Source organism: Equus asinus, chromosome 2 (genome assembly GCF_041296235.1).
Source record: "Equus asinus isolate D_3611 breed Donkey chromosome 2, EquAss-T2T_v2, whole genome shotgun sequence".
NCBI lineage: Eukaryota > Metazoa > Chordata > Mammalia > Perissodactyla > Equidae > Equus > Equus asinus.
This window is the reverse complement of record NC_091791.1, coordinates 182,981,261-182,998,209: the sequence shown is the minus strand read 5'-3', so window position 1 is coordinate 182,998,209 and position 16,949 is coordinate 182,981,261. Positions and strand designations below refer to the sequence as shown.

The window sequence follows — 16,949 nt, the reverse complement described above, 5'->3', positions numbered from 1 at the left end:
TGGACTCTGGCTGCTTCCAAAGGTGTGGAGGTCCTTCCTTCTCAGCCCCACACTCAAGCTTGTAGTCTAGCATTCTGGAACTTTGCATATTTATTTTTCCAATCATTTTATTTGGAAATGATTTTAGATTTACACTGTTAATTGTAAAGGTGTTCCTCAAAATATCCTTTAAGTATTTTATCCAGGACTTTAAAAAGACTTATTGATTGTTATTTTTAATTGATACCAGTTACTAATGCCCTTTGCTTTTTAAGAATAATGCCTGTAATATGACAGAGCTAGTTTTTTTTTTTTTGCTAATGTTCGTTTCTTCAAATAGCTTATTAATGTGTTTAAAGGAGAAATTCGAAGTGCAGATGGCTGTTCCTCTATTAAATACAGAGATATAAAGTGATATAGAGTATACATTGACTGAGTCAGGTAACTTAGAAACCAAGCCAGGTTCAAATTTTTGGATAATTTAATTACGTGGTTTTCAGAGGCATTTACCTTAGTAAAAGAATTGATTCAGATGCTCTTCTACAGGTATATTATCTTTATAATATTATTGATATTGTTATTAAAGTTTTTATGTTTATATATCTTTCCAGAATGGAATTCTGTTGGTAAAGACTTCATAATAGTAGGTCATTAATTTTGAAGTCTCTGGGAAATCTTCTGTAACAAAAATTCCCTTCATTTATTATAAGCTTGGGTAGATAGCTTTTAACTAACATTAATTGATAAGCATAGTGTTTTGAAAATTTCCTTGCTTAATTATTTTTTCTTTTTCTTTTTAAAGGAGAAGAAATATCCTAATTTTGCATCTTTTTACTCAAGAATTCTGAAATTAGTATTCTTAACTTAAAAAGTTGAGATAAATGGAATAATGTTCTATAATTTTCTTATTTTCTGAAGATTACTTACTTTGAAAAACATCTTCTGCTAAAATTTTTGGATAGGCAAGAAATTAAAAATAGTAATTCCTTTAATTGTTTTAAAATTAGACCATAGCGCAGTGGCGCAAGTCAGGATACCAGGACATGCCAGAATATGAAAATTTCCGCCACCTTCTGCAAGCCCCTGTGGATGACGCACAGGAGATTCTTCACTCCAGGTTTCCAATGCCGAGATACATCGACACTGAACATGGGGGCAGCCAGGTGAGGCCTCTGCGTGCGTGTGCACACACATGCGCGTGTGTTTGTTGCTAGTTTTGCAACGAGTTATTCCTGCTGGCCTTCTGAGTTCAATTTGAATAGTCTGCTTCACCAGGCAAGTGAAGGAGGAAGGAGATGGGCGGGAGAAGGTATCTAGGGAAGGCCTGCTTGCTTTTTGCCTTAGCTTTAAGATCAGAGCAATAAGATTATTGACTAGTTGCCTAAAGCTGGCTGCTTCTCCCATTTTCTGTCTCCAGCCCAGCTCTCGTAACAGAGCCAAGACGGCATTAAGGTGGTAAGCCAGCTTCGGTTAAGGAAGAGGACATGAACAGCTTGGGAAATAACTTAGTGTGCTTTTCTCTTAAAGTCATTTGTTTACTGATAAAGTCTAGTAATATGAAGTTTGTGGTAACATAATTTTTTCTGTTTTCCTCATTCTATTTTTCCAGCTTTCTAGAAAGTGTCATGTAATAGGAAAGCATTATGGTATTGTAAAAAGGCTTTGTGGTTTTTAGAATTATGAAGGTTAAATAAGAAACATGTATATATACACAAGGCCCTTTTGGGCCTTTCAGAAGTCTAGGTTACGACCCCTTAAGATACACTCTTGAAACAGTTTTTACTTCACTCTTGTAATTCATATCCAAGTTATAATAAATTAATTATAGGTTGTTGTAAGTTTGTTTCACTTGCTCCTTGAAGGCCGGGACCGTGCTGTGTTTACTGCTGTATCCCTCGTGCCTGGCACACTCTTACAAAGTAGGTCGTACACACCGGTCGCTGTTAGTCAGAAATGATAGCAGTTGTTATTAGGGTTTTGCTCTATTTATAATAGCAGCTACCAGGTGTTGAGAATTTGCAAAGCTGATTGTTAGCACTTTACACACCTATCTCATTTGATCCTCACAACAGTCCAAGTGTTATCTCCATTTTACGGATAATAAAACTGAGTCTTAGGTTACTTGTGGCCAAGGAAATACAGTCAACGGAGGAGCTGATTGGAATCCAGGTCTTCTGACTCTACAGCCAGCGTTCTTGTGTTCAACTGTTTACTTACAGAGTAGAAAAGATTTTGTATGGTACTAAATTTCAGAAGCTAGGACTCCCTGTGTTCTTCCAATATGAAATAATAACTGATGACTGGTTCTCATTGATTTCTCCCCGTGTGTAGTGCTATTTTCCTCTTTTAGTCTGGTTATTTTCGTGATGATAAGGTGTAGTGGATAGATAGGTAGAATGTTGGGTAAGTTGTCTCATAGAGTGGGCTATAGTTTAAAAAACTTTGAGAGTCATTGTTTAAACTAACAGAATATATAGATTTTCGTGGCTTTTATTTTTATCATTTTTTGGAACTTCAAACCTCTGATGATGTTTCAGACCAGCTGTTTTAAATTTCACACTAACCTTGTCATAATTGTTGCACACATAATTTTTACATGCTGAGTTTTGCGCTCAACAATTTATTATTTGTTATTAATGTTATGAATGTATGGATTGGGGAGAAGAGGATGAATTTGTTATTTATAACATAGAGTGGCCTACATATTTCAAAATTTAGTTTATTTTTTTAAAAGTTACATTTTAATAAAATTAATTTTACCAAAACATATTAAATAAAATTGATTTTAGGTGGCATAGTGTATTTGTTCAGCTTATGTTGACTAAATCTATTTTTGATGGATAATGTTATTTCTTCTTTGCTTTTAAGGCCCGTTTCCTGCTTTCAAAAGTGAACCCTTCACAGACTCATAATAATATGTATGCCTGGGGACAGGTAAGTGTAAATAGCAGGTCTTGCAAATTATTTCTTTGTGTATTTATAGTTTGTTATTTTAGTGAGAGCTACATTTTTTCCTACATATTTGGTAACAATTTCTGTTGGAAAAGTAATGAAAAAATAAGAGTAGAAAATAGAATTAGTGTTTGGTGGCACCATAGAAAATAAAAAAGTGATCATATCAAATAGAATGCTTTCATATTTCATGTTTAGCCCCACACGCTTGAGGAAAAAAATCAGTAAAGTGTATAATAAGATAGGAAGTGATGATTTAAGCTTAATGCTGCACCAGGAAGCACAGAAGGTCACAGTAAGCCAGGAGACGTCAGGGATTGCAGTTGCATGGGAGAGGCTGGAGGCTTGGAAATGATTATTAGTATATTTCAATTTGTTAGAAGTCCTACCTCTTGGTACAGTGTAACCATGTTTACTGAGCGTACAATGTACAGCACTCTGTATTGGTACTTTAGGGTACACAGCGATTGTCCATGCCTGTGAAGAACCTGTCTTCTAGGATTAGAGATAAGATGCTTACCTAAGTAATTAAAATACAAGGCAGAATGAGACATGTGTTATAGAAAGATGTGAAGTATTAGAGAGGTTAGAAGAGGGAGAGGGGAGGAGGTCACCTGGGGCAGCAGGAGAGGGTTATGGTCAGAAAAGAGCTCAGAAAAGGGCCATTTCCTCGTGGAATGGCTTTTATTTCAATAAGTGGAAATTACATGAGGAGGGGAATTCTGGGTAGAGGTTTGTATGGGCTAAGGTACAGAGTACATGTAGGGACAACTAGTAGGACTGACAGCTGGAGCTGCATTGTACCATGTCAGGGACTGCCACTTCGGGGACTGAGGAGCTGAGTCTTTGAGTAGTGGAATGTTATTGAAGGTTTCAGACAGAGGGCGAATTGGAGTCTTAGATAATATAGTTGAATCTTAAGATGAATTGGGAGCAGTCTGTAGTTGAAACTGTATCTATTGAAGTAATCCAGGTGAGAGGGAGTGGAGGCAGGATGGTGAAAAGGGGTAGATTTGGGTGATATTTCAAAAGTAGACTGCGTGACTTGGTTAGAAGTTGCAGGAAAGTAAAAGTTACTCCAGGGCAAGAGAGCTATATGCAAAATCTGAGTTCTGATTGGATCCTGGATTAAAGGGAGAGAATAGCCATAAATTATTTGGATGGTTTGTGAAATGTGAATATGGGCGACATGTCAGATAGTACCATATTATCAGATTTCTTGAGTGTGATAACGGTGTTGTGGTTATGTAGGAGATTGTCTCTGATCTTAGGAGATCTGTCCTGAAGTGTTTGGGGGTAAAATGTCATGATGTCTTCAACTTGCAGAAATGATTCAACAAGGAGAAGAAAAAGAAAAGGAAAAATATGTAGAAACGTAAAATAAATGTGACAATGTTACTCAGTAATTTAGGTCTAGAGTATGTGGCTGTTCATTGTACTTCTCTCTCAACTTTTCTTAGGCTTTAATTTTTAAACAATAAATAGTTAAGGGAGAACATGGTAATTTGGGGTTTTGAGCTGGGTAAGCAGGAGACCATGTGCCAGGAAGTGGGAGGGCGGACAGGAAATGTGTGGCTTCGGCAATCGGCAGGGCAGTGACGGTGGGCTGTGGAGAGGGGACACTTACAGTCGTCACGGTGGGTGCTCGTCCAGGAGAGCAGTGACGGTGGACTGTGGAGAGGGGGTACTTACAGTCGTCATGGTGGGTGCTCGTCCAGGAGAGCAGTGACGGTGGACTGTGGAGAGGGGGTACTTACAGTCGTCACGGTGGGTGCTCGTCCAGGAGAGCAGAGGGGCCAAAGAGGGGTGAGATGGAGGCTTGAGGCAGTCCAAGTGTAGGAGTATCTTATAAATAAGCAGAGAAGTGGAAGAAAGTGAAAAGAACACCATGTGGTAATAGGTGAGGGAGGACTTTTTGGAAGGAAGAGGACGGGGTAACACACACTGAGATGCTGCAGACGCTTGGAAGAGGATGAAGACTGAAAAAAGGTAGATGACTTGACGACTAGGAGGTCATTGATGGCCTTTGGTTAGCAGTCTTAATATAGTGCTTGAGCAGAAGAGAGAGTGTAAAGAATTAGTGGGTGGTAAAGAAGTGGAGGTTGTAAGTATAAACGATTTTTTTGCAAAAGTTCCCTGTGTTTGAAGAGTAGGATAGAAGGACGATTGTTATAAGGGTAAGGACACTGAACTTATTTGTAGACCAAGTGTAAGGAGCTAATATGGGAGAGACACCGAAGAGCAGCTTGTAGGTGTTTAAGATCCTGGAGAGGAGGCAGTGTGGTCACGAGCCCTATGGTGTATAGTGTGTGGGAGTCAAGTACTGGTAAGGAGGCAGGACATTTCTTTCTGCACAAGCGCCTAAGTGAAGGGTGAGAAGAAGGGCAAAGACAGAAGGATTTTGAGCTGGAGTGAAAGCTCACATTAGATCATTGCTGTTTCTTTTCAGTAATAGAAGATTGTTTGCTGAGAGTGAGAAATGCTGGAGTTAAAGACTAGAAAATAGAAAAGATTACAGACAGCTATAAGGAATATGAGAACTCAACAGAGGATGAATAAAAGGCTTTTACAGCAGTGGTGAGGGCCCATTTTATTTACTGACAGTTTCCAGAGTGTGCTTCCATAATATTCTTTCACCATGCTTTGTAGTTCAAGCATTGCATCAAAGATGAAAGACTTGGGGTAATTTAGGTGTGGAGATAAGAGATGGACACATTCAAGGGCGTAGAATAATTTAGAGCAATGCTGAACAGCTGACTCAGGTCCAGGCGAGTAGAAGATAAATGAAGCGATAATTGGAATTAAGGTCCCGTCCCTTTGATTGCAGAGGTGCCTCGAAATTTTGCCCTGATATCTCTACATTCACTTTTTCTCTGGGTGATGGCATCCACTCCTCTGCCTCAGCTTTCATCTGAGGCTAACTTGCACATCTCCGTCTTTGTTCTGGCGCCACGTTGAGCCAGTCTTGGATTTCTCTAACTGCCTGCTGTGCATCACTTGTTTGCTGTAGACGTTTCAGAGGCAGCGTGCCCCAACTTGAACGTGTCTCTTTTGCACTATCTTGTTCTTCCTGACTTTCCTCTTCTTACAGAGGCCATCGCTGAGCTCTCAGTTCTCAAGCCTTGGAATTTTAGTCGTTTACATTGCATCCCATCTGCCCCTATTTATTCACCAGTGGCTTGATCTATTTCCCCGTCCACTCCCTCCTTCCCTGTCACTCACCAAGGTCGAACCCTGTTTCTTATTCACGTGGAAGGTTGGAATTACCTGCTGACTGGCCTCAGGGCTTCAGCCCTTTCCTCCATTTTGGCACTGGCCAGACTGGTCTCCCTAAAGCAGTTCTAAGTCAGAGCCCTGCCTAGAAGTCTTGAAAAGCCCCTGTTGAATTACATAAAAACCCTTTATATTGCTGTTGAGGGTCCCCTATAGTATGATCCAAATAACGTGATCTACTTTTAGCTAGTATTTAGTCTTTTTAGCCAAACTGAACTTTTCACTCCACTTTGAATACACTGAGCATGTTCCCATGTCTGACTTCATCCCTGTCACCACTTGGCCACGTCGTAGTCATCCCTCAAGGCAGAGTTCAAAGTTCACTGACTCCATGAAACCTTTCTTATGATTGCATAACTGGATATGTGTAACATTCCTCTTCCTTCATCCCCTTTTTGCAGCCATTTCTGATGGCACTTATTTCTCCTGTTAGATTATAAATTACTTGAGGGCAAGAACTGTGTCATTTTCATTTTCGACTTTCCACAATACCTTAAACGTAGCATATATTGAATATAATAGATATGGACAAGAGAACAGCTTAGAGTATGTGGGAGGTCTGTGGAGGTGGTTAGCAGTTAAAGAGGTTTTGTGATACAGATAAGTAAATTGAACCCAAGGTCTTAAAGTCCTGAAAGGTGAGGAGGTTTTTATAGCAAGGAGAGGAGCTTAATCTTGGAAGGTGTGGAAAGGGTCTGTAGCATCTGTGAGAGAAAGAATGCGTGCCCGTGTACTGCGTCCACATTTACATCCTCAGCATCACCCCACCCTCTGCCACTTGCTGGGGGGACAAAAAGCCAGCTATAATCTTGTGATGTGGAGGTTAAGAGTACAGAATGTACCATGAATCAGCCTTTCCATTATGCTTAACTCTAGTCAGCTGAGTAGTGGTTTCAGTTCTGGATCCCACGACTTAAGAGAGACTTAGACTTAGTTAAGAAGAAAATTGCAAGAAGGTAGAAAAGGAGCACCAGTAAATAAAGTTCATGGAAATGTCAGTCTATCACTATGGAGAAGGGGAGGTTAAGGGAGACTTTGTGATAGTGATTGTCAGCTCACATATCCGATACCCCTAGGGGCCAGGTGAGTAACAGGTGAGTGGAGCTGGCTGTGTCAGACAGCCTGACATCCTCAATGTTAGGAAGCAATGCCTGGGGGCAGGGCTCTGGTGGACTAGGCTTTGTGCGTGGAAGACACAAATCCTTTTCTAAAGGGGGTAGCTCTTCCCCTCCAGCTGACTGTTGTCCTTCACATAATTCCATTGACAAAATTCTGGGAGCCTACCTTAGGCAGACGAAATAAAAGTTACCTCTTTGTGGCTGAATTTCTGCATTAACGAAGTGTGGTTTAGTTCATGGAAATAATGAATTGTTCCTCATTTTTCTGGGTTTAAATTACAACGTGGAGATGTAGTTGGTAGGCTTATACAGTGAAGACCTTGTCGAGTTGTAAAATATGGAGAGGCTTCATTCGGGGCTGGTAGTTGGAAATGTAGACCCTGCAAGTTACTTAACTTCTCTTGGCCTTTGCTTCCTTATCTGTTAGAGAGTTTAATAATACCTGCTTGATGTGCACAGTAGTACTCAGTAAATGTTAGCTATTAGTTTCCCTTGTTATCAATGGAAAAAAAGTCTCTCCCTACAGATGTTTCAAATAGGAAAAAAAATGCTATTTTAAACTTGGAAGTTTAATTATTACCGCCTGGAAGTAAAGGCATCAAAGGCAGAAACAAGAGCCCCAAAGTCTTTCTTGATCTATGATTTTGCTAGGAGAAATTATGTTAATATTTTCATAGATAATAATCATAATAACTAATAAACTGAATCTGTACTATGTTTTGGTCACTTTGCTACGCTTTTTATGCATCCCTATTTAATTATTAAAACACTTCTATGAGGTGGGTGCTATTAACCCTGTTTTCAGAAGAGGAAGTAACTTACATGCTAAACTGTGGCAGGGTCCAGATTTGAACCTAGGCCAGTCTGACTCTAGAATCTGAATTTTTACTCATTAAGCTAAATTGATGATTGCAATTTAGGGAGTTAACTTGGTAGCCAAGCATTTTACTAAAAATTATGGAATCTGATACCTTAGTTTTCTTTCTGTCAGCAGTCAGGTTCCCAGTAAGTGTTGTCCACGGATGGCCTGCAGAGGGCAGCACTGCAGCACTGCGCTGTGCCGGGCTCAGGCCTCTCGCGGCAGCTTCGGGCACTGAGAGCCAGCGAGCCTGGCTCCTTCTGCCTCATCCTACCCATCCTTTAAAGAGGAAAAGGGTGCACTTGAAAAACGGAGATCAATCACCTGCAAATTTTCGATAAGATCAAGTTGAGCATTAGTATTTATAATTTTGAATAAGATCTCTGCAGTATATAAATTAGAAAATCCATATATATTTCGTCTTGACTAGGAGAAATAGATCTGGGATTAGGTTAATTGAGGTGAAAAACCTGTAAATGAAAAAAAATTAGGTATAGTTACAGGAAGAAAAAAGCAAGAGCTACCAGTTACTATTAGTTTGTTACAGTTATTATTAGTTATTACAGTTTATTATTTGTTACAGTTTTGAAAACTTTGCTTCTCTGTGTTAACTATGAATGTATAAGGAAAATATTTCATTATTATAGAATAATAGATTTTTCAAGAGGAATAATAAGAGCTAAAACATGTGTGCCTACAGTGTGTGCCAGGTCTTGTTCTGTTTGCGTTACAGTTTAACTCACTGAATCATTATAATTACCATGTGAAGTAGGTCTCGTTGTTACCCTTACTATACAGACTGGGAAGCTAAGACTCGGAGAGGCTGGCTCACTTCCTCCGTCCCGCAGGCGGTGAGGGGCAGAGCCAGCATTTGAGCCCGGGCAGTCTAGCTCCACGCTCGCAGCTTCCAATCCCCGTGCTGTCGTCTCCCTTCATTCTCAAGTTTTTCCAGTTCCTATGAGTTAACATATGAAATCACGTGGTAAAACTGACTTCCCTTCATTCAGGAGAGCTAGGGGCCAGAACAGAACCTCAAGAGCTGTAAATTCTCCTCTTGCATTGGCCTCTAACTTGTTGATCTCCTCTGAAAATTACTTAATTTCCATGTTTTAGGCTTTTTATATTTACTGATAAACAAGAACTTGAGTATCAGGTGAAAACTTTTAAAATTCAGCTGTAAAATCTTCTAGAAATCTTTTTCTTGCTGCATTAAAATATTATTAGTGGATGGGATTACCAGGGTCATTCTGTCAACACAGGTTTTATTAAAAGAGAAATTAGGAATTTTTCCTAACTCTTGTTAATTATTGGAGCCTATAGAAATCAACTAAAATGGCTTGCATGAAAACTTATTAGCATAGTTTATTTAAAAAATGATATAAATTTGCTTCCTTCCAGCTGGTGTTTTTGGTAAAATATGTGCAATTAGAATTTTATTTTGGTAATACACAGGCAGCAGTAATCTCCCCAAGGGAGACTTATTCCCTAGGAGTGATGAAAGCACTAAGTCATTGCAGACAAATGAACACTTTACTACTTTAGAGGTTAGGTTGGGTGTGGAGCTATTCCAGTGGTTGGTAAACTGCAGTATGCATTTGACGCTGACCGCTTGGGGTTAGTGCAGACCCCACAGGCTAAAGGACGTGATGGTCCACAGGATTGCCCACGCTTCAGATGCCAGCTTCAAGTGGAATCCCAGGCTACCCGCACTTCTGACCAGCTAGCTACCAATCTGTGTGTGAGTGTGTGAGTGTGAGTGTGTGGTTCCCCTGACCCCCTCAGGTTTGATAATTCATTAGAACAACTCATAGAACTCAGGAGAGCATTCTATTTATGCTTACAGTTTTATTATAAAAGTTGCAAATTAGGACCAGCTAAATGAAGAGACAGAGTGAGGTCTGGGAGGGTCCCCATGGAATCCTGGTGCACTACCCTCCTAGCACATTGATGTCTTTGTCAAACAGGAAGCTCCCCTGAGCTTTGGTATCTTTTCCTTTTCGTGTCTTTACGTCGTCGGTGTGGTTGACTGAATCACCAGCGCCCTGTACCCCTCCCCGGAGTCAGGCTGTCTTAAAGCTCCAGCCCGCTGATCACATGCGTGCTCTTCCTGGTGACTGGCCCCGTCCTGAGTCAGGTCATCTCATAGCATAAACTCAGGTGTGATCTGAGGGGCTCGTGAATCACAAAGACACCGCTATTAGGGAATTCCAAAGACACAGAGTTTGTCTCTCAGGAATCAGGGACAAAGGCCAGTCAGATTCTTTGTTATACAACAGGAGCATGGGCATTATTCTGCCTAAAGTGATTTCCTTGTCTGTCTTAAACAGTTGCTTACACATTTTAAGGTATCACCCTATGTTTTAATCATAACAAATATCTTTTCCTCTAGGAGTCTGGAGCACCTATTCTCACAGATGATGTTAGTTTACAAGTGTTCATGGATCACTTGAAGAAACTTGCTGTGTCAAGTGCTGCTTGAAATGCTCAACATATTAAGGACACTTCAGACGAAATAATATTTCAATTTCATTTTTTTCATTTTTCAGTTCATCTGTGGAAACCAACAGAGAGATCTCTCTACTCTTTTTGTATTAGTATGGTTTGAGGCAACATATGGGAAAATGTTCACATTTGTCGGCTAAGCTGGAATATAAGAGCAATAAGAACAAATTTGTTTTGCTTTTCACAGTATTATAACTGGTTTTAGAAATTTGAAGTCTTTATAACTTAATTATATTAAAGAGTAAAAATAGATTCTGCCTGTACTATAGAGACATAACGCATTTGTATATTGCAGACAGATCCAAAGTGGCACTGAATGTCCTTGCTGACTTTTTGAAACGTGTTTCTTAATTTTAACCAGAAATAAACAAAATCATCAACAGTAGTGATAAAATCAGGTGAACATTTTTGCCTATTCATTGAATATTTTTCTGTGATCTTCAGCACTTAGATATACACCTTTTCTGTACTTATTCTGTTAGGGCAGATTTATTTTTATGATGATTTGTTTAGGAATCATTTGACTTTATATATGGTAATTTTCATGAAGATAATTTAATGTTTTTGGTCACTTGGAAAAATAGTTTAGAGATGGAAAGTTTTTTTGGGTAACAATCCCACAAGTGATAATAAATGTGAAATTCCCACAAAGTACCCAACTTATGTGATTAAGCTTGATAATTTTTTCAAAAAAGGAGATAGAAAATAAACCATTTTGTGAGAGTGCATTTTAGAAAGGCTTTATAGTAAAGGGGCTGTTGTAACTACTAAACCCAAATTGGTTTTTAGTGCATGGTTTTGTTGTTGCCCCTTGTTTTTCTGAGCTAAATTTTACATTATAGCTTTCAGTATTTTAACACTATTTTGGGAGTTTACACATCACTTTTTGTTTCTGCTTCCACTTTGTGAAATTTATTAAGCTGTGGTTCTTATTGAAACAGTGTTATATGATATTTTGTTGAATTACATCATGTGGCGATGCTCAGTTCTGTGTTGATTTATTCATTAGTATCATTCACTTTTACCTTTAAAGTTTACTTGTAGCAGATGTTTACATTGCTAAAGCCGGGTGTGTTTGGCAGTGAAATTTACATCAAGTACTGCAGATAAAGGTGGTGCTCTGACAGCTGCTCCAGAGGGCGGGCTGACGATTGTACTTGCATGAACACAATCATAGGAGGTGAGACACGGGAACCTAAAAAATTGTTTATATGTTAGATTCAGTTAGATTAAATAAGTTGCTCTGTTCCATTTTATTTAAATTGAACTGTGCTAAGCCTAAATACCAATAAAATATACTTTTTCTTCTGTTTTCCTGCTTATTTTGAAATCTAGAAAAGCCTGAGAAGCCTAATATAAAATTAGAGCGTTTATAAAATCTGTTAGTGGATTAAAAAGTTATTAATTTTTTTAAAATAACGGTTTTATTGAGAGATAATTCACATACCCATATAAATGTACAGCTCGCTGGTTTTTAGAATATTCGCAGAGTTGTATAACTATCACCATAGTTTTAGAACATTTTCATCACCAAAAATAGTTTTGTTTTTGCTATAAGGAAATTGTGTTTTGGGGTTCACATGTTTTGAATTGAGGACAGACCCTGTGGTGATGATATGTGTTTAATTGCCCGACTCTTAACTTATGCCCTTCAAGAATGCACTGTTACTTCTTCTCTTGAGTGGTAAGTTGGTGCTTAGCCCTCAACTGGCCTCTGCTGCTAATCAGCGGCAGCTGAAGGTGGTGCGGAACCTCTGTATTTAGAGGGTCAGGATGAACAAATACATCACCATCCCCTTTTAGCTTACCATTTGAAAGAAATCCCCCTGGATCATTTTTGTGTATAATTTAGCTTTTACTAAATTGCTAACTATTTAAACAGACTGTTGAAGGAAGAAATGTTTAAGCCTTTTGATGAACTTAGAGTGGATAAAGAACATCCTCTAAATCACCAGCAGCACTGAGAAGCTTTGTTCTGTGCAGAACTTCGGAATAGCTTCTTGAACCTACTACCCTAGTGGTCTTATCTCTAAAAACGACTTTAGACCTCATCTGTGTACATGAACATTTTGGTGTAACAGGCTAAATTTATTCTTTTATTGGCAATCTGATTCCAAAGGTGAGCTGACATTTTCTCTGTCCAGTTCCCCGCTCGATAAACTTCCCTCTCATGCTCCCCAGCCCAGGACCCGCATCTAATGAATGTGCTTGTCCAGTCCAGACCAGAAACCAGGGGAGCACTGTCAGTGCTTACTTACTCTCCTCAGCCTCTTTGGTGACAAATTCTACCAATCCTGCGTCTCTAATGTCTCCCTAGTCTGTTTCCTGTGCCCCATCTTAGTGCTCTTCTCCCTTCATCGTCTCTCACCTGGATTGGTGAGGCAGCCTTCTAACCGGTCTGTCTTCCCGGTCTCCTCCATCCCTTTCTCCAATTCACTGAAATACAGATCTGATTTTGTCATTCCCTTTGGCCTCATGATAAAATCCAAACACTTCCACCTGGTAACATTGTATGCTATACTTCGAATTGGGCCCTGGGCCTCTCCTAGAAAAATAGCCAAAGGAGACAGTTGGACAGGTGGAGTTGGAGAGGGGTCTCTAGTTCGCTGAGACGCTCATCTTAGTGTGGTGTTTAGGGTCCTATATTGTGACAAAAGCAAATGCATTCTTTATCAGCTGTTACAAGTTAATTGCTGTGGCTTATTGCACTTGGTTTTATTTTAAATGAACATTTTTTGTTATTTTTCAAACAACGCTGACAAATTAAGATTATTTGGTTTCTAATGCTTATCTTTACATTTTTATTTTCATTTTCCTGTTTCCGGTATACATGCATACATACTTTTTGTACTGTTATGTCTTGATTTGTATTCATCTTGAGCATTTTATCAAGTAATTCTACAGATGTTTCTGTTTCTCTTGTTTGCTTTTTAATAGTTTACCTTATGAAATTAAAACATTCTTGTTTATTATGTTTATTCTTCCTTCGTTTAATATATTGAAACAAAAGCTGATCCAGGTTTAATGGATTATTATCCAGTGAATATAATAATAAGTATGCAATACCAGGTGTGGAATAGTGAAGTTATATTACTAAATAAATCCAGAGTTTTTTCTTCCCCATCTGTGGATTATACTGGCGTAACACCCAGTTATTTGGGTTGAGGATGTGATAAAGGGAAATTGGGGATTTTTTTTTTCCCCTAAGGAAACATAGAAAAAAATAAGTGGCAATATTTCTAAAGCATTTGGAGGATGGATAGAAACATTAACTTTAGGCTTTGTTAGATCAATATAAAATTAGCTGTATATTTTTAAAAGTTAAGGATAACAAAGACCAAACCAGCATACATAACTTTCATACCAGAATATGTAGCTTCCAAGCCAGTAGAGGAAAAGAGGCAATCATAATAATTTGATTAAAGAGAAGGCAAGAAAAATTTAAAAGGCAGCAAAGGGAAAGTATGGTAAATAAGACATGGAAAGGAAAAAAATGGATTAATACTTTTTATTGTATTTTATGAAAATGGAAAAATACCTATTGGTCTTTCACTGTAACAAACAGCATTACATGTACTATTTTTGAACCTTCTGCAAATTTGTCTTAAGACTTCATAAAAATTCCTCTTTTCACATATCCGTGCTCTGCAGAGTATAGCCAGATTTGTCAGTCTTTGTTCATAGTTGATAAACACTTTTTATTAATTTCGAAAGTTCTTTTTTCATTTGCAGCAACAGATACACAAATAGGGAAACTCTTAGAGTTTGATAGACTTGTAAAAATTCCATTTGACAGTAAATTCCTAAATTCCTAAAACTGTTTCTTGAGGACTGATTTCTAGCAGCTTTCAAAAAGCTTCTTGGTCAAAAAATTTCTACTAAAATATATAAAGTAGAAAATTCAAGATACATTTCAATTACATTTGGTAAAACCCTCCAAAGTTTTTCTCCTTTTGCAGAAGTGAGAGCAAATGGCTGAATGATGGTGAACGTTGACATTATTTGATCCATTGCCTTAGAAGGAATGTCCAGTTGTGGTGAAAATGATCAAGGCATTTGAACATTGCTCTTTTAGTCTGGCCGTGTAAGGCCAACATCTTTTGTTGCTTTCCTGACGTTCTTTTAAATTTGACTCTTTCTTTCATGTAAATGTGTATTTTCTTCGATTTTGTTATTGCATAATTAGTAGCCGCCTCTGAAATTTCAAGGAACAACTTTAAAGCTTGCTGTTTGCTGTTCGTTGTTCAGGCCTGACTGAGACCGCAGCCTGCTGAGCTCCGATTGACCTCATCTACAACTTCACACCAGGGAAGGTTTCTAAACTGTGCCATTGATGTAATGGCTTATTTTCTTGGTTGTCCTTTAAAGCAGACAACCATTAAAAAGGACAAATTTTAATGGTAAAGATGTTAAAATTCAGTAAAAGTTTCCATATATACAATAAAATTTGCACTTACAAAAGCAATTACACCTCAAAGTTTGCTGTTTAAAAATTTAATCACAAGTGAAAACTCCAAGTGGTCACATAGGTTGAGAGAATTATTTCTTCATCTGTGTAATTATTGTGCTAGTGTTGTTTATTTGAACCTACTGTTTAAACATCAGGATATTTAATACTGTGGATATTGAAGACACAAACTCTCCCCAAGGGAGCTGAAATGATTTAAAAGATCTTACTAACTTAACCTTCCAAATTCTCCTATGTGTGTGTATGTCGGGCCTGGACTGTACAACAGAATTCTCTGAAAAAAGTTCCTTGTAGAACACAGTGTTTATTAAAGGCTAAGTAGTAAAAATGTACTAATCAAGGGGCCAGCCCAGTGGCACAGCAGTTAAGTTCATGCGTTCTGCTTCCGTGGCTGGGGGTTCACCAGTTTGGATCCTAGGCGCGGACCTAGCACTGTTTATCAAGCCATGCTGTGGCAGCGTCCCACATATGAAGCTGAGGAAGACGGGCACAGATGTTAGCTGAGGGCCAGTCTTCCTAAAAATAAAAATGTACTAATCAGAAGGTTACACACGTATTATTAAAACTCAACAGTTGCCACAGCAATTGGGTTGTTTTCAAACCAACAAAAGTTTTTTCAGATTGGACTGTTTCATCACTGATATTATTTGAAATTGCTGGCATAAGATGATAAAATTCAAACCTACTGCTCTGTCCTTGTTATGTTGCCGAACCAGGTTCATTTGGCCTCGTGCACAAAATGCCAATCACTGAGACCACGAGTTTGCAGCAGAGACAGGGTTTATTCATGAGGCAGCCGAGTGAGGGGACAGAACAAATCTCAAATCCGCCTCCTCGAAAATGGGGACTAGGGATATTTATGGGGTATGGGGTCACATAGCCTGAAATGTGGGGATAGGTGATTGGAGGTGAGGCGAAGAGAGGTAAGAGATGGTCTGCACAAGCACAGTCAAGCTTTGTGGCTCTTCATAGCGCGCATGTTCACAAAATGGTGGTGGTAACATGACCCGAGGGTGGGGCTTTTGGTTCCCTGACATTGGGAGTTTACCTGTCAGACACCTGCACAGGCCCAGTGGGTGAACTGGTGGTCTCAACCAGTCCAAACTGGACAGAGGTCGACTCTCAGTTGTTGAGAAACAACCCAAGCGCTGTTACATGGTGACCCAAGCGTCAGGGATGTTCTCTCTGAGAAACCTAGTGGGAGTCAGATAATATATTTCCTAAGCAGCACAGCTAACGATGGGCGGGCCAACACCTAAAAGCTACAATTAGTAACTGCCTGAAAAGCTTTAGTTACTAGCTGCCCAATCACTAATGGCTAACTGTCCACCATTTCAGTTACGCCACTGTGTCTGGAAAAGATTTACTCCTGAATTAAATAAGAAATTTAAAGGAAAATTACAAAATATTTAGAACTGAACAATAAAAGTACTATGTATCAAAACTTGTGGTTTGGGAAAAAGGGTTACTAAAGGGATATGTGTTGTTTTAGATGCAACTGGAGAAAAAGGATTGAAAATAAATGAACTTGGCATTCAACTCAAGAAAATAACATAAATCTAAAGAGAATAAATCTAAAGAGAGAAGGGGTAAGGAAATAATGATAAAGTCAGAATTTTAATGAGAAAACAAAAAAGTGGTGGTGTTTCATAAAACTAAAAGGACAATAGCTTGAAAGTCTTATTTAAACCCGTTTCTACAGCTAAGAAGGAAGTGGAGTATCAGCTCTTCTTCCGAATAGTAAAATAAATTTTTTTAAATGGAAATCTTAAAAGAATAATTATTCAGAATTTTTTGT

At 38.7% G+C, this 16,949-nt stretch overlaps 1 protein-coding gene across 4 annotated transcripts in view; it reads left to right on the top strand.

Moving 5' to 3' along the window:
- The window catches only part of SEC23A (SEC23 homolog A, COPII coat complex component), a 53,105-nt gene extending 41,110 nt beyond the window's left edge, over nt 1-11,995 (top strand). For all 4 annotated transcript variants that reach the window (XM_044765536.2, XM_044765535.2, XM_014844112.3 and 1 more), the window contains exons 18-20: nt 987-1,142; nt 2,848-2,913; nt 10,571-11,995. In XM_044765536.2, the coding sequence (XP_044621471.1) occupies nt 987-1,142; nt 2,848-2,913; nt 10,571-10,660 (312 nt within the window). In that variant the 3' untranslated portion in view covers nt 10,661-11,995. The remainder of the gene's footprint in view (nt 1-986; nt 1,143-2,847; nt 2,914-10,570) is intronic.
- The last annotated feature ends 4,954 nt before the right edge of the window (nt 11,996-16,949 follow it).